The sequence below is a fragment of the Plodia interpunctella genome, chromosome 24, assembly GCF_027563975.2.
Source record: "Plodia interpunctella isolate USDA-ARS_2022_Savannah chromosome 24, ilPloInte3.2, whole genome shotgun sequence".
Lineage (NCBI taxonomy): Eukaryota > Metazoa > Arthropoda > Insecta > Lepidoptera > Pyralidae > Plodia > Plodia interpunctella.
This window is the reverse complement of record NC_071317.1, coordinates 6,981,754-7,000,614: the sequence shown is the minus strand read 5'-3', so window position 1 is coordinate 7,000,614 and position 18,861 is coordinate 6,981,754. Positions and strand designations below refer to the sequence as shown.

The following is an 18,861-nucleotide window of genomic DNA, read 5'->3' as shown; positions in this document are numbered from 1 at the left end:
CCTGTTCCTGGCTTGAGTTTGTTACAAGAAAGTAAATGTAAAATAAGAACACTGTACTTGTACAACGTGGAAGATAGATAATGAACAATTATATACTGTGTAAACTGTAGCTAGTCCATTATGGTCACACCCAGTACTTCCCGTCGCTGTTGGCGCGCATCAATTGAGTCCAGTTTCTTTGTGGTCGGCCACCGCCGTCTGTTCCATTAGCGGATATTTTCATGTCAAGATTACCCTTAACCTTTGGTTGCATTGCAACAGCTGCTACTATGACACGCATTGTCCATTTTCTTGGAACTGTTTTATATACTTCATTAATTCCAAGGAGAACTCTATTTGAAAATGGTCCATGGCCGTAAATATAGGCTTTAATGTAAAATACTTCGCCGGCAAGAAAGAAGTTTTTGATTGATTTATAACGTTTGGTAAATAAATTAACTAAATTCTAACCCAACTAATATTATAAATGCGAAAGTAAGTTATCGGGGCGCAGCTAGTAATTAAATGAATCAGGAGCTGAAGACAAATCGCGTGTATCCTGTGTGATGTGATGCGATTCACCCACCCCCACCACAGTTGAATGCCGCGGAACATAGGCGCGTCTGATCAAAGCGGCCGCTGAGACAACCGGAACAGATCATCTTATTGGGATCATTTTATAATTACTACAAACTTCAGACTAGACTTCAGAACAAACCATTTTTTTTCTATAAAAATACTTTCATAGGTACTGTGTCAATGTCAACCCGAAGAAAAGAAGATAAAAAATGAAACTAACATTCTACAATGCGTATCCTAATCGTAACTAATATTATAAATGCAAACAGTACGTTTGTTTGTTTGTTTGTTACCTCTTCACGCTCTATCTGTTCAACCAATGTTCTTGAAATTTTAGGGGACCTTACATCCCGGAAAATTACGATTTACATGTAAAATTCACGCGGGTGAAGCCGCGGGCAAAAGCTAGTATAGCTATTATTATAATGAATTTAAGGGTGCCTGATGTCAGATAATCCTATTTGCACTTTGTTCAGAAACAGATGTGGGCAACCAAAGCTAATCACATCATACTTGTGACAATAATCACAGCCCGACAGAAGGTTTTCGTTAGATCTCGCTCCAAAATGGCGCAGTCGCGTGGAAACAGCGGCTGACGCAAATGGAGCAATTATATATAATGTGGAAATAACGTACCATTGCGCCAAATGTGCCATTTTAAATGTTAGACCATTAGAGAAAAATTATAGTTCAAATTTGTATATTTGAACTCTACATTTTCTTAATAACTTATATAATAATAATTTTATATAGGAATACCGTTATGTTACAGAAGGGATAACAATAATATTCCAGTAAATTTACTAATTAATGGACATTTGACGTTTTATATTTGATAATCAGATAAAAAATTAGATTCCAAGGAAACAAGATTCAAAAACAAGGAAAATTGAACCATGACATAGAAGAAGATAATAATTATTATTACAATTATTTCATATTTATCATACATTCAGCAAACAAAACAGCACAGAGGCAGGGTAATATTAATGACAGATAAGAGTCAACATACGAAATTATATTAGAATCTAAACGTATTTGTTATACGGTGATAATATAATATTATATAATATAGATAAATAATAATCTATTTTTTCGTTTTAATTTCTTTTTAAACCTAGATTTTGTGCGTCCAGAGCAATTCACTTCTAAATAATATACATATAGGAACTTCTGATTCATGGCTAGACTTTAACCGTAACCAAAACGAGGAATGTATAACTTACAATGTAAACACAACTTCAAATAATCGCGGCAGCTACAACATCAAAGGGAAACATATCTCCAACGAATTAATGAGCAGCAAATGTTATCGACAAGATTAATTCGCTATTAGGAGCGGCGCCAGTAGACTGCGATCACAATACATTTGAAAGGAAAACAGAGCCATTGACAGACGATTGTCAGACATTCGCGGCTGAATTGCTTTTCCATATGAATGATCATCTATATGATATCAGTAAATTAGATGATGTGAGGAAGAAATAAGAGGACAAGATTATAATATAAAAACAAATAATTCATGCGAAAGCCATGATTTTACAAATTCTACAAATAATGTAGAATCCCTTTAGCTATGCTGAAAGATTTTACGATTTTTAGATTACTTGAAGGAAAATAGACAAATCCCAGTAAAAGCAAGTAGCCAGTAAAAGCTTTCTCGATATATTTATACTTGTAAAACAATAAAGCAAGCACGGCTAGAGGAGTAAGTGTGAATAATGTCGATTCGTGTGTGGCGAACCGGCTCACGTTTAATACTCAACACAACACTCGAAATCACTCAGAATTTCGCTCCCACCAAGCGTGCCTCCCATAAAAGCTAATGCTGTTTTAAAGGTTTACTCTGAGCCATTTCTTATTTGATATTAATGGATTATTTTTTCAAAAGCATCGATTGTCTAATTTTCCAAACATCTACAAAGACGTTTTAATTACTTTTGGGTAAACAAGGTAAATTATTTTTTGTGACATTCGGATATTCTGGCAATATTATTGAACTCACCTTAGCTGCTCAGCCTGCTGTTACGTCTTACTGACCGAAGCCCAGAGACCAAACCTACTAAATTTATATTAGAGTATCTTTTGATGTTATTATGGAAAGCCAACCTTAGCTACGCAGGGCGGAGTCGAGACGGGGCACTCTGGAATTTCTTATAAATAACGCCCGATCCCCAATAATGCGGTTAGCTCCGCTCCGACAGTTTACGCAAATAGCCTCAGGTGAACCTGAAACGTATGAAATACTGACGCAGAACGTACGAAGATTATTAAGATGGAGAAAAAAGATATAATATAAGTCGAAATGTGGAATGGCACTAAAGAAAAACTTACATAAATAATTGGTTTAGAAAAAAAAACCTAATAGAATAAAGACTACTACTACGATCGAACCGTTAAGGTACAATCCAGTTTAGCTTATACATGTCTGCATGAACAGCCAGATAGGTCAGATTGACAAACTTAAGAGAATGTTTTTGTCAATAACAAGTTCCACTTGTTGCGCAGCATTGAGCCCAATCACGCAGTCGTTTGTTTCGCGGGTGACCTTGCAGCAAATTGCCGAAGGAAGTTGTTCTGCGACCAAGGTTTGCCAATTGCCTCGTCCGTCTCCTAGTTAGATCTAGTGTTGACTAAATAAATGTTTTTTTCACTTGTTTCCACATCTATACTGATCCGCGTAAAAATCTTCCAAATAATAACACGATCTCGTTTATGAAGATGAATGAAAGATACATTTAATTTACGTGTTTCTACCGTGTCGTATCTATATTAAATGAATAAGTAGTAGATTTAGAATATTTGACTTTTCTCCCAAAAAGTACAAAATTCCTCATCATCGTCAATTTATTGAATACCTAATTCTTTTCGATGGAGTACTTTGCATTTAATGCTGTTCCGTAGCAAATGTTAAAATAGATGACAGGAAACAATGCTTAACATTGGGATAATGTAAAAAAATTGCAAGGGTTTCTTCTTGTCACGATCCAGATAAACAGTTGACAAACGCACGCACGCGCGTCGGAAGATATTTACGCAACTTGTGATTGTTTCCTTGCGGATAACACAATCAGGATGAGATCATTATTTGCTGTTACATCACGAATTGCTGTATTCTTCTGCTTTGGAGTTAAAGGTATAGCTGAATTATTTGTTCCTGTTTATGAATCATCACATCATCATATCAGTTCATGTTCGGCAATATAGATTAGTTTTAGCCTAATATTGGAAAGTTGTCTTCTTTCCATATTTAAATTTATTCATTTAAATAAAATAAAATAAATATAAATATATTAGGACTAATCACACAGATTGAGCTAGCCCCAAAGTAAGTTCGAGACTTGTGTTATTTGATTTGACATATTGCCCTGCCCTTCCTCATGTTACGATTTAAGAAATAAGACTTAATAATATCAGAAAGTTGTTGTGTGTGTTTCATTCCACGTAATGACCACGACCCTCAGTCATGAGGAATACGATACGACTATGAAGAATATCAGATTGGCATTTTATTGGCAGCATTTGCGAACCAGAAAGGCATTATAATAAACTAATAAACATCTGTAAGTTTTTATAAAGATAATGAGATTCATATCGCGACCGACCCACAGCCACAGTTAGTCATGCGAGTCATGTCTTATTTAAAATACCCTTGTGCAGGTTCGCTTTCGGCCGTGAGTGGAGCGCTTACATCACGCGAAGAAATTGTTATGTGGATGTTGATGTTCTGACTCAATCCAATACTCATGCGGCACCGGACGGAATACTAACGAGAATAGATGTTGGTTGCCAGATCTACCTACGGCGTAAGTCCAAAATGAGTAAATAGACTGAGATAATAACTCATGATATCCCAGTAATGTTTGCTTTGGTACTGACAAATTGTATTCCTGTCGGTAGACTAGAAGAGGTCCCTCCATGGGATAAGTCTACCGTTGCTAGTGCTTTTTATGTTTCTTGTGTCTTTGTGTTTTCTTATGCATTAAAGTTGTAGTAGTATGTTGTGTGAAACTAAAATTGTTGCTGACCAGCAATCAAATAAATCAAAGATAAATTAGCAATCAAATAAGTTTGTCCGAATCTTATATTTATGTATAGTTTTACAAAAATGTAGTTTTATCAGGCAAGAAATTATTAACAAACCAGTCAAAACCTGTAACAATAGAGTACATACAAGAACCCACAGAAAAATTAAATAAATTGCTAACATATTTAAATAGCCACTGGATTAAGTGGACAAGATATATATCGAACTCACAAATCTCGTCTGCATTGAGCGCAATAGGTCTCCAGTATGCAGATGTGCAATGGTCTCCCGAGTGTCTGCGCTTGCGCATCCCGCATTGGACCGGTCTGTTGCTCAACGGTAGTATCATCGACAGTATAATCAACGCACACAAATTCGTCGGTATTACCGCCGCATAAGGTTACAGGTGAGAGATCCACTCGACTGTACTTATCATATAGAGGCCATATAGAGCCTACAGTTGCAAAATAGTTGTACATCGTGTAGGGTCGAGCGTGTGCATGAATACAAATCTATTGGTAATCGTAAAGTATATGATGAATGTCTTAAATGTGAGACGAGGTTCCCGCGATATAAACTGATATCAATAGATGTTACGAAAGTTATTTTCTGTGTGTTTTGAAATACATTTTTGTGATGGACGGAATCTACAAATATTGTTTTGAGACAAAAGTAAGAAATTGCGAGACTAAAACTTTACGTTAAATGAAATATAACAAGCTTTTGCTCAAATGGCAAGTAAATATTGAAACATTCAGACGGGAGTCGAGTGTACCATCAAGGTGCCCTTGGAGCGAGTGCACCGAACAGGCGACGCTGGTCGACCGTGACCTCCACAAACCTCGGCAGCCGACAACTACAGACAGATTGAAGCGAAGACGAAACAACAAACAAATGCGAACATTGTGTTGTGTCCAATCCAAAAATAATATAATTGAAGTGACTGGAAATCAAAGCTTTATTCATTAACTAGCTGCGTCAGGGAGCTTCGCTCCTGCGGGAATTTCGGGATAAAAAGTATCCTATGTGTTAATCCAGGTTATTTTCTACCAGTGTACCAAATTTCATAACAATCAGTCTAGTAGATAAAGCGTGAAGAGGTAACAAACAAATAAACTTACTTTCGCATTTGTAATATACTAGTTGTTCGCCGCGAACACAATATTTTTTTACAAATTTGTGAATACCTATTTCAAAAACGACTGAATCGATTTTGATGCCCCACGGACTTAAAAATTCTATTGATAGATCTTACATACCTTTTAAATTTCATCAAAATCAGACGGTTCGTTACAAATAAACATACAAAAAAAATATTTTTGCCCCAAGTCGATTGGTAGACAATTAGTTGAGATTAAGGTGGTGTATTGGTATAATTTAACAAATTAGTTACGAAGAAAATCATAAATCAGTAAAGTTTATCGATAAAAAATGCAGTAAAGTTTATCAATTTTAAACAGCTACAGATAAAACTAATAAGAGAACAGAATACCTACTACTGGCAGTTTACTAGTCAATAAAAACAGGGTTATTGCCTTTATATGCAATGGCACGGGACATGCCCTGGATGAATATAAGGGGATTATCAACCCTAATATTGGTGGTACAATCAGACAAATTATTCCAATCCCATGGGAGATCAAACAATAAAAGCGTTGAGGCAGAAAACGGGAATTTTAAATTGTTATCGAGTTTGTATTTTCTTCAGTCGTAGATCAAGTTTATATTATCAGGTACAATAATGTATTACAAACAGAATGTGTGTCAGACTCAATGTCATCAGCAGGTCGAAATGTTTATCGTAACACAGCAAGCAATCACTCTGCGATAAATCAACTTAACTATTACTGCAAACGCTACAATAATAGTTGATCTATAAAATATAATACTTTTTCTATAAAATAAAATTGTAATATTCTTTTAGAATGCTGCTCAATTATTGTTGGAATTTCGTAATAAAATAAAGACGCTTCTTCCGTCCGTATAGCCCCAAGAAATATGCACAGTTGAGTCACCGACAGCAAGAAAGCAGATATCCACATAAATATGTTGCTTAGGTCGTGGTCGCCCATATGTTCCTAATCACTCCACACCCCGTCTCCCTAAACTAAATATAGCGCATCCAAAATACATGCACACGACAAGGGCAACGCTCCCCAGCGCCCCACAAATTAAGGTCGTTATGTACGGGCCGAATGCCATAAATGTATCAGACTCAAGGCTAATATCATTAACGCCGCAATTTCGCACCCATTGAGAATTCGGCCTAATTACAGTTGGAATGAATCGCGTTGAAAAGCATGATGGTGAATAAATAAAAGCCATGTGTGCAGATTGGCGGATGATATACAAAAGAAACACTAGACTGTTTATAGCGAAGAAAGACAACTGGTAACAGACGTTAGGATAATACATTTGAAATTAAAACCAAAGTAACCGAAAAAAACTAAAGCTAAAATCAGAACCCATATGACTCAATAGTGCGATTAAAAAATATATATTTTTTCAGACAATAACTTTAGATTTAGTTTACCTACTTAAAGCCGCGGAAGTGAAGTGCCAAGGCCATGAGCGAGATGTTTTGAACATCGATGGCATAGGGAACTAGGTCCCTAGTTCCCTATCACTGACTCAAGCGGAAATACGGCAGGAACACCTGGGGTATTGGTACGATTTAATTCCGGTATTGTACATATAAAAAATATTCAACAAAAATAAAAAAATATTTTTGTTTAATTCGTATGTACGGCAATGTAAAGAACCGAACACAGAAAATGAGTGAAAAGAAAAAACAGAAACTTAAAACTTTATGTCGACCTGATAGATAAAAAGAAATCAAGAAGATGCCATGCTAATAGGAATTTAAAACAACAGTACGGACAACACGAACTTGTAAGGCATCCATGGGATATTTGCGGCGCTAATACACGCGTTAATTAACACACATCCGGCGCTCGGCGCCAGGGAACCGTGGCAAGGAATTAACTTCTAATTTTGATCATTATAAGGAACACTTAGGTTGGACGGGTTTTTGGGTCATAGTTTTTGGAGCATATTTGGAAAAAATAATTAGATAAATAATATTACATATATATCTTTTGAGTTCTGCTCTAAGACCATGGTCTCACCAGGCCTCATGAGGCCAGGTGGAAGGCTAAGAAAGGAAACACGAAAACGATGAGAGATTCTTATGCGTATATGTATGTATATTAATTTATGACATAAGGCCAGTTAGCGCATCAAATAACTAAATTTCACATAACTTTTCAATAGTTGGAATATAAATTAATTTCCAAGCATTTGTTTCGTCGGACGAAGTCGAAACTTGGACGCTTTGGGTTCAACAACCAGACGCAATGCATTTCGATTTGTGCATTCATCGGTGAATAGGCCAATAGGGAATTGCGATAGTACAGACATTTACGATATCGATGAGTTTTCCTCATTTCAATCCCAAATTACAGTTACTAAAAATTTGACTAAAATCAAGTAATATTAAAGAGTTTGCTGTATGACTTAAGGAAAACTATTGACCTCCCAAGATTAGAGCTAACGCAGGCAAGTGGTCAGGGTAATTTTGAAGTCACGTGAGCTTACATACTTTGAGCTTAACGTTTTATGACTGCACGCAGTGCAGATTGACGTCGTAAGCAGGCAGCTACACACGATAACAACGGTTGCAACTTATTCGAAGTGACACAATAGCTGTACCAGGCAGTCCACCACCGCACATGTGACACGAAATCAAGAAGTAATGTTATACAAAGGTGACCCACAGGGAACGAACGGACGAAGGAAGGGCAGGGTCGCGAGCTAGTGAAGCGAAGAGAGCTCGTAATGGCAATGAATTAATTTTAATTGTAAAAGAGGCAACATTTGGGTGTAATTTCTAAAACAATGTGAATGGTTCACATTCAAAACATAAACTAGTAATTGAATCGTAACTTAATGTTCAAGGTTTGTACAAGGGCAAGTCCTGTCCTTTAACTATATCGGCGGACACCACATCCGTAACACGTTCGGAGGTCCAATAACACAATACGAAACTTGCATGAAAATCCATGCATTCGTTTTTGAGTTTATCGCGAACAAACAGACAGACGCGACAATGGACTTTGTTTTATAATATGTAAGGATTATATAGGTACTTGTCCCTTAATCTGGAATTGGAGTTCTCACAAATCTTCAACTCAACTAATAGATTAGTTGAGTGGGAGAAAACCAATAGTTGCACAAATAAAGTTTGATAGATCAAACTTTATTTGTGCAACTATTGGTTTTTTTATACTAACAATAAGGGTGGCAGTATATTTCCACACACACTGATGGCTCAATAAATGTGTCACTAGTCTGCAAGTGAAGCATCTGGCGATGATACCATTATCACATGTGCAGTTATTGTTCACGTCACGTCAGTCAGAGCAAATGGCGAGGCGGAGTACTCATTAGATACCATGTTTATGGATCTTGTCATTGTTATTTTACATGGCTTATTATAAATTTAAAAAACGGCTTTTAACAAATTAAACCACTAGCACAATACGAAACCAAGTTAGTCGGCATGTGACACATTTATTGAGCCATCAGTATGTGTGGAAATATACTGCCACCCTTATTGTTAGTATAAAAAATCCAATAGTTGCTCAAATAAAGTTTGATAGATTAGTTGAGTTGAAGATTTGTGAGAACTCCAATTCCAGATTAAGGGACAAGTACCTATATAATCCTTACATATTATAAAACAAAGTCCACTGCCGCGTCTGTCTGTCTGTTCACGATAAACTCAAAAACTAATGCATGGATTTTTATGCGGTTTTCTCCAATAGATAGTGTGATTCCAGAGGAAGGTTTAAGTGTATATTATGTTTTTACAGGAGGGAAGCCAGAAAGGGCCGGTAGTAAATAATAAAACACAGTGTTTATATAAACGTATTATGATCATTAACATACATTATATTAATGGATATAACATGACTCATACCAACAAACATTAGGAGTGTCTTCTATTTATATCACGTAGAAGAACATAGATGATATGCTCAAAGACCAAAATATATTATACCAAATACAAGAAACAAGATAAACAAAACTGCTTTACGTGCTAGAATGATCCCTCATTCTAACTTAACGTAACGTAACTTATGCATAAATGAATAACAATAAATATTCATATTTCGTTTTGCAACAGTGGTCTTCAGATATCGATTTCGGACTCGGTGGACTCTGACGAGGCATCACGCGAGACATCTCAGAATGAACATGATGTGTTTGACTTCATTGTGGTACAGACAAATTACACTTGAAATCTCTCCCTGGCACAAGATATCTAATTATGTGTGAAAGACCCATAAAAATTAAACATAAAAATTAACCATGTAAAAATTAAAAAGGTACAACAATTACGTATTGTCATAAGAAATCTAAAGAGATCACTTTCAGAAAACAATGCAAAGACTGTTTTGCAACATATATTTAAAACATAACCCTTTGTTTTAAATATATGTGGCGAAACAGCAAAGAACGTGACACCATCGTATGTTTGAAATGGAGAGCAAACTTCAAAAATAAAGAACTAGTGTAACCCAGATAACGTACAAAGCGCTAATTGGAAAAGCTCCGGGGAGGGGCAGGCGTCAAACGACTCGACACATTTCACCTCGCATGAAAGCAAAGAACTGCTTACACAGGAAGCAGACAGGTACAGTGGCCGATGTCGCTACTGCTGACTGTAGGTAGACCAGAAACAATGTTTTAAATTGCATTCGATATAATATCATCCACTATACACGAAAGCAGTTTGCTTTGACTAACCAAATAAAGCAACAGCGTGGACAAAGCAATTTCTCCGCGGTCTGATCATTTATACAAGCAGAATTCGTGACACCGGCGACTTTGTATGTAAATCAGTGGAGTTACACAGAACCGTCCACTTGTCTCTGCGAAACACGCAATTCCCTAGAACTGATCTGGCTGAAAGAGTCTTGCATTTTATTATATCAATGATTGTAAAATTACATGTTGTGACAGAACGAATTTAAATTACAAATGATACAATATTACAAAAAGTAATTGTACACTCGTGACTCAGCGGCAAGCGCAGATTAATTATATTAATGTACGTACATAGATGTACTGGGAATCATATTTATGGTATTTTGAAACTAGGTGAAACTGGTTCTAATAAATCCTGTACAAGAGTTTTAATTCCAAAGCAAACACAATCATCATTAGACTAATGGCTTAAACAATAATAAAATTTATCTTTTGCGCTAATCTAATCGATTAGGCATGGAATCGACAAAAAAATAAATGAGTATTAAAACAATATTTGTTCTCCGCTTCCTCTAACACAAATTTGAGGATCGGGACTCAGGACTACTGTAGGTTTAAAAATATTGGTTTTGATCATTTTACACTAAGACATTCGTAAACTAGTGAATCGAGAAGGTAAAACAACATGTCATCTATGTAAACAATTGACTATTGACACAAGATGTGGATATTAGACGTCATCCTATGACGCCTGTTATTTGTAGAACTAATCCGTCCAAGGAATGTAATATTCAGAAATAATTCGCGATAGCTGGTGACGACCGCGAGATATCGTGATATTGGGCAACCTTCGAGACATATCTAGCGAAACGATTTGCGAATCGAGTGATACTCAAAATGCACGCGTATGATTGATGAGGTTTCACTCATCGATATATTATGGCAAGCATTCCGTTGAGCAGAATTGATACGACCCCCAAATTGGGCAAAATGATGATCTCGAAAATTTATCTCATGTCAAAAGGATACAATCCCCCATAAAATTTTGTGCTTTTTGTACTGTGATGCATGATGAAAGAGTTGAGATAGATTATATTCTAGTCGATGAATAGAGAAAGTGAAATAATAATATTACCATGTGAATGTTAAATCTTAAGTTTATGTTTTGTTGAGAGGTCGAGACATGATATTTGTGTTGATTAAAGCTACAATGAAAGCACAAGCTACAAGGAAGCCGAGGAAGAACTACGAGAAATTGCTTGAATTAATTACAGGCATAATATTCTAAGGTGTGAACCACGCCGGTGCCAAATGTCGCCGGTTTCAAGAAGCGTATTTTAAGAAATTCCAATTCTAAGAATAAAAAGGTAAACGAACGAAGTACAGTGTGGTGACTCCCCTTCTAATGCAACAAAACTAAACAATCTTAATAAAACATGTTCTTTTATTTCAATAACAAAATAAAAATTTAACGAGATTTCCTCAGTTATTCGAGATATTCCTCAATTGAACGAGACTTACTAGCGTTTCGTAAGATCAAATATAAAACCTGATTCACCTCCACAAATATTATCATGTAACGGGAGTGTGATACGTGACTTCATTTTGAATTCGCAATAATTTGAATACCTCCACTCTGAGCTTTGACTAGACTGTAGAGCCTAAGATTTATACGTGAAATCAAGAATATATTTTTACTGCTACGTACAATAAATAATAAAATACATTAGGACAAATCACACAGATTGAGCTAGCCCCAAAGTAAGTTCGAGACTTGTGTTATAGGATACAAACTCAACGATACTATATTTTATAATAAATACATATATAGATAAACGAGAATTCGAGAATTACGTATTAAGTAAAGTAATCAAAATGTCCATAGTAACACATTTAAGTTATTTATAATAAGTGACAGCAGACAAAGATTTCGTAGACAATCAGTAATAATTTAAATTTATAAAGTCAAATTAGAAATAAAAACAGATTACATGAACTCAAGCAAATCATGGGCAAATCGCATATTTAATAAATGACGTATCATCAAGGTCGCTAATGATGTAACCGCAACAATGCTCCATCCGTGTGAATACTATTTAAGAACCGCCGAAAATTCATTATGCCCATGTGAACGGGCATAACCAACTCTGTCGAGACGAGCTAACATAGATGACATCACGATAACGCTGGTTGCGATAAGTTAAGCCGTGTCGCAATTCAGGGCCTCCTCACCTTTCTTCGCCTGCTTTTCCCGCTCCTTTTCCTTCTCCCGCGCCTTCCTTTCCCGTTTCTCCCGCTCCTGTTTCTCCTTCTCGAGCCTCTTCATCTCTTTCTTGATCTCCTTTTCACTTCTCTTCGACTTGGAGTCGTCAATTTTCTCGGACAGTATAAAAGTCCCAGATTGGACCTTCGCGTCCGCTTCCTCCTTCGGCCTCATCTCACTACTAATTAGCACTAACACAGGGATAATGCGATTACGAACATCCAAAATTCACACCCGAATCGATCTAAACGTTTCGTCAGCGCGAAAACAGTGGATCGGCGTCGACCGGCGTATGGCCGTCTCCGGTTGGTATAGCGTTATCGAAATTATCACAGGCACTCGAAACGAATTCAACGCGCGTGAGATTGTGAAGAGCACCGGCCGTGGCAGCTCGCGGGGCAGCACTGGCGCCCCTCGCCGTCGCCGGCGCACCGCACGCCGCAATCTCTATAAATAAAGCTTCACTTCCTATACATACGCTATGGAATCATCAGCATGCGATTATGGTCAATGAACCCATGAAAACTTTTTGCAGTCACTAGCATCGAATTAAAATTCGAATGTTTTAGTAGATTATAGTGATCGCTGTCAAGGCCAAGAGCTGGTTTGAAGTTGTTTATCGATATAGGTTTCTATTAAAACGAATACAAGTTTTGTTATCTTTGACATAGTTTTCGTATGTGGCAACTATCAATAAAAGTTATTGTGACAGGCGACGACTCAAAATAACCTCGACGGTTACATGACAATGGAAACATGTGTTTTGGAAAACAATGGAATTCTGAAATGGCTCTGACATTACCATTTACAAACGTACTCTCTAAAACCGGAAGGCAAACAGGGAACTACTATCACAGGTACTAACTATTTTTACACTTTCTTTCTAAAAATCTCGAAATTATTCAATACTTACAAAATAATGTAAAGACCGGTCTTAAATATAACAAATATATATATATTAATTGAAGGTAAACTAGATACAGGAAAATCACATGGAAATAATAAATGGTATTATGTTGTTAGTACGAGATCGTTACAGACAATGCAGTTGATGAAGATAAAGTACAACAATAAATGGTCAACCGCTCAGTCAGTCAGTCACCTTCCTCCTTTTAGAAGATTAACAAGCCTGACTTGCATTTATTTGGAAAGCGGGCAAAAAGAGCGCCTTCCCAGAGCGCGGTGGAGCGTGGCGAGCCGGGGACGGCAGGTTGTCGCTGTGTTTGCGCAACCAGGCTTTGAGAAAGCTATCAGCCAGATTGTGTTACGCTAGCTGATATAGCTTCAACAAACTTTGGAACGGAACAGTTCAAAACTTTAAAAGCATTCTCTAGCGCTTTTATTGTCTAAGTCTTAAGTCCCGGTGTTTGAGCATGTTGGGCCCGGAAAATTGGAACTTTTGAATAATGTCTTCCAATAAAATACTATATTCTAGAGTTAGTAAGTATAAAGCTAAAACTTGGAAATCTTGAAAGCAAAGCGACTCAACGAAATGAAAACTCAATAAGAAGTGATTGCAATATTATTGCAGTATCAGTGGTAATATAATGCTGGTTTGGTATGAACAATAAGGTGAAATTGACTCTCTCTATATAGTTATTCCACTTGCTTTATAAATCGACCAACGAATAAGTACAGGCAGAAAAAATTGCCAACAACCATAACAAGAAATCAACACTTGCGTGTTCATGTTCAAATTCCTTTCCTGAAATTTCGATTTCGTCTTCACTCGCGTTACGAGGAATGTTTCGTTTGCATCATCCGTTGCTCAATCATCAAGTAAGAATCGCCGAATTGGGCGGTAACTGGCTTCCAAATGTAGGTGTTACTGCGAACCTGTTGTTTCTAGAACTGTGTCAGTTGAGTGCTAAATATTATGTAACTGTTTTGGTTATGGTTAGTTATGGTTATAAATTCGTGTACGGAAACTCATCTAATTTCTTTTGTTGTTAAAATCTTAATTGTCCACAATTTTAATGATCATCGTGACAAATAAGCTATGTTAAATGGTTCCCCATGTGTATTTAGAGATCGATGGATTGTGTTGAAATGTTACTAAAGATTTGGTTGGCAATGGAGGACTTACAGGAAATGGAGGAAAAGGAAGACACATTTGCGCACACATAAACCTAATAGACATAGTGTTGAGAGTTGAAGAGACGATGAAGTGAGGTTGATTATATTTCCTGAAGCTACTAGTGTGGACCGCTAGTTAGAATTTGAGATCACCGCATCTACAACGGCGAGGATGGAACAGGCGAAGAAACCATTGTGTATACTCTAATCAATATCGATGAATCATCATGTAAAATGATAGATTAGTTCCTCTCGGACGCTTCGATTGTGACATCTACCATTTAGAACGAAACATGAGGAGCGTAATATTTGGTTATAAAAAAATACAGCTTTTAATCTGTCTTGGGTTATTGATTAAGTCGACACGGTTTCAATTTCAGTCTACATTTAAAATTACTTTCAACTTTTTCCCAACCTGAAAGTCTTGATACAGCATATCCAACGATATTTGATTGGAGGACAGGTCGGCGCTCCCGGAAACTCCGTATATAGCGCGACTAGACATGTGTATGTCCATTAGTAATTAATTTAGCGTTGCACATGAATGTCCCGCCCCGCTATTCAAGGAATGCTGGTACCAATTTTATTTTAGTCCACTTTAATAGTTAGTGTCTGTGCTGTCCCATTACGTCCCGGTGGCAAATTATTAGTATTTGTTAAAACATAACAGACCAGGTGGAGATTTTAAGCTAAGCGGCGACTTTCACCAAACAATGAAGCATTTGTTATCCTGCATCCTATGCCCAAACATCTGTACCGAGGATGACCTGATGGCGGCCACCGATCAGGCTGTTAAAATGGCAGAATGCTTTTCGGAGACAATTTAAATAAGTCGATGCAAAGCATTGATACGCCAAGAAGATAGCATAGTAGATTGACACATATTCGGTTTGGCAAAGCAAACACAGCATGCCGTGAATACCAAGGTTTATAATAGTCACTGATATGTTGTAGACTTTTTAAGAAAGCGTTACGCTCTGGGGATCGAATTTCGAAAATTGCAGCTTGTCAATATATAAAGGATGAATTTGCGTTTAGTTGACAAATATTGAGATGAGTCTACATCTGTACATTCTGATGAGTATAAAAAAATAAATAAATAAAAAAATAAATCTATTAGGACAAATCACACCGATTGAGCTAGCCCCAAAGTAAGTTCGAGACTTGTGTTACGGGATACTAACTCAACGATACTATATTTTATAACAAATACATATATAGATAAACATCCAAGACCCGGGCCAATCAGAAAAAGATCATTTTCCATCATGACCCGACCGGGGATCGAACCCGGGACCTCTCGGTTCAGAGGCAAGCACTTTACCACTTCGCCACCGAGGTCGTCGAGTATACATTGGTAGAGGACTTTGGACTTATCTCACTACAATCTCAACGTCGATTAGAATCAAAGTTTTGTGATTGTCCAATCAAGGTAGGTGTCTGCGGTTGTCTCCCGTTGCGTCCCGGTCGCACTACAGTTATCGCGAGCTAGGAACTACTGTGTCAGATACCACGTTATCCAGCAACCGTAGTTCGCACTTAAGAGCCAGCTCACTTGATTAATGGAACATTAAGTTTATATTACCGCTATCGCTCTTAAGATAGATCCTAAATCACACACAATGCAAAAAATGTACTTAGATAGATTTTAGAAAGGAACAATTTGATTAGGAAGAGGACACAACTCTTGTATCTGGTTTAGTCCGAAAGAACGAGCATTTTTTTATCCTGATCCGGTTAGAGACTATCTCAAGTTCGGAGTATTAGGCGTCTTAGTCGACATCGTGACCATCACTTTATTTTTCAACACAACTTTTTCAGCGAGCGTGACTGGATCATAATGCTGAAATATTAGATTTGCTTTTTATATCTTGCTAATTCGGGACACGAACAAGCGTTCTTTAAAACATGACAATATTCAGTTACTAATTTTCTTTATCATAAACTTTTTCCGGACCCAATACAAATGGGATAAATTATCTCGACAACATTGACTCACTAATCACTACTCGTGTCAAACAAGGCATTCGGCTATATTTCAATAGTGTGTGTGAGCAGCTGGTAGACACTACTGACCTTCAATATAATAACGAAGCTATTATAAGCCATACGACACGTAACTAAACGTAACTTGGCGACTCTTTACAAATTTGAAAATTCGATAGCAAATCTTCTGAAGTGTTTTCATGCGGTTGATTTGAGTCAGCGTTTACATCTCTAAAATGTCTCTAAAAATAATTCTTCTATTATATTATAATTCTTCTATAATAAGAAATCTTCTTCTATAAGAAATAATTCTCACTCACTCTTATTAACTGTGTATAATGATGTATGTGCCCTAAGCTTTGTGGATTTTGGGAATCTTCTAGATACCATAGAACTCAAGAACTCTGGTACTTACTATACTATATATCTATCACTTAAGTTAATTGAAGTAAATATTTTCTGTTAAACGAAACCACTCTTTGTTTTCAATCATCCAGCTGTGACCATAAACAAAACTCACTGCATCAAAACCCAATCAAGCGAATAACAATCTTCGCAAACCGGTAAGTATACACAACACATCAACCAACCCAAATTCCATGCAAAATCGCCGGTATTACACCGCAATAAGATCCGTACATAATTGACTTGATATCGACTGTACATAAACTCCGGCTCGCCTTCACCTGCATCCGACTGGAATCTATCCAAATTACTAATTACAACCGGCTGGCTCACCCAATGAACCCCGTTTTGATGTTACGAGATTTTGAAAGGAAAAGTGAATACCGAATGCGTGGGACATGTGATGAGAGGTGACCAGCGGTACTAGACGTCCCAAATTTTGGCAGATCCCGATTTCGGACTCCAGAATTTACTATCCCGCTTTTTTGGATTTGCAGTCAGAAGCAAAAAAAAACACGACATGGGCATTATTTTGCACAAAGTAATTTAAGTTTTCAATAAAATTTTGCTATTGTGTTTATCATCTCTCTCTCTCTCTTATCTGAGCGTTTCTCGGTATATTTTCAACCACTGAGCGTCGGAGCCCGCACCATTTTCATAAGTTTGAATAAATACATTTATATTCATATCGCCGGTACCGTTGACACGACACGTCGCGCGTCTATAATCGATGGATCATGATCTCATGATGGGATAACAGTTACAAACGGCGCACTAACTAGCGAATTGTCGCGTGCTTTATCGTTGCTTACACTACAGATAAGTTATGGATAATAGTAACAGTAAGTTTGTAACTAACACCACTTGGGTATGGCTTAGTGACTTCTTAATAAATTTCCAGTTTTCATTTTCTATTGCATAATATTTAGGTCATCTTATAACTTTCAAATATTAATAACAAAGGTTCCTCCTCCCTTGGTTGGTCTCACTAGGTTCAGTTCAGATTACAATATTTCAACTTATCCTATTCGATATTTTTTGATGTAAACCTGAAACAGTTCGTTTGAAGTTTACATGAAAAAAATTCAAAGAATTTGATTCCGACATTTATCGCCATGGAAATGAGATAATTTGTTCTGTTGTTTTCAATAACCTTCATCCAGAAGCTGCATTTACGGCCGGTTCACGATTTCGGTCTAAGCTCCCGCTTGGAGCGGCAAGGTCGAGAACCGGCCGTTGGTGCAAAAGAATTGAGAATATTTTTATACGACAAAAGCGCATTCTATTCCATATCTATTCGGGAACTTACTTAGATAAAGTTTCGTAGAAATACCAGCACGTATCGCCATGAGCCGGGCCCATCCAGGGATCGTCGCGTTAGATTTCCCCGTATCCCAGCCGAGTAACGCGATAACTGTACACTTTCTTGTCTTGTCCGTTCTTTCGTGACGAAGGTCGAAGTAGTGCTGTGTACAGTCATTGGCACAGTTCTTCATATTGTCGTAGAAGACAGATACGTTGTCTTCATCTCCGCATTTTGGATGTTTGTTATTTGTGTACTTTATTATACAGCTTCCTGTAGGCGATCTGGTCGGTGATCATATCGATTAGTTTATCCGAAAATTCGTAACTCTTTAAATCTTCATTCGGAAATCAGGCAATCTAGACATTGTACAGATGCTGGCTGTTGCTTGATGTATTGACGCTTTCTGCAAGTTTCGATTGCAATAATGTTGCTGAAGAAAACTAATTCTTAGGTGTTATCGGCGGTATG

At 37.1% G+C, this 18,861-nt stretch overlaps 1 protein-coding gene across 11 annotated transcripts in view; it reads right to left on the bottom strand.

The window, feature by feature from the left end:
- Unc-115a (Uncoordinated 115a) overlaps positions 1-18,861 on the bottom strand; it is a 69,025-nt gene that overhangs the window by 46,292 nt on the left and 3,872 nt on the right. For 7 of the 11 annotated variants that reach the window (XR_008405863.2, XM_053763636.2, XM_053763640.2 and 4 more), the window contains exon 1: positions 12,590-13,042. The exons of 1 other annotated variant lie outside the window; for it this stretch is intronic. Coding sequence is in view for 8 of the 10 variants with exons in the window: in XM_053763636.2 (XP_053619611.1) it covers positions 12,590-12,794 (205 nt within the window). In the remaining 2 variants the exon portion in view is untranslated. Of the gene's footprint in view, positions 1-12,589; positions 13,043-18,396; positions 18,599-18,861 lie in introns of those variants that run through there. 3 more of the 11 variants (XR_008405864.2, XM_053763639.2, XM_053763641.1) reach the window with 2 other exon arrangements.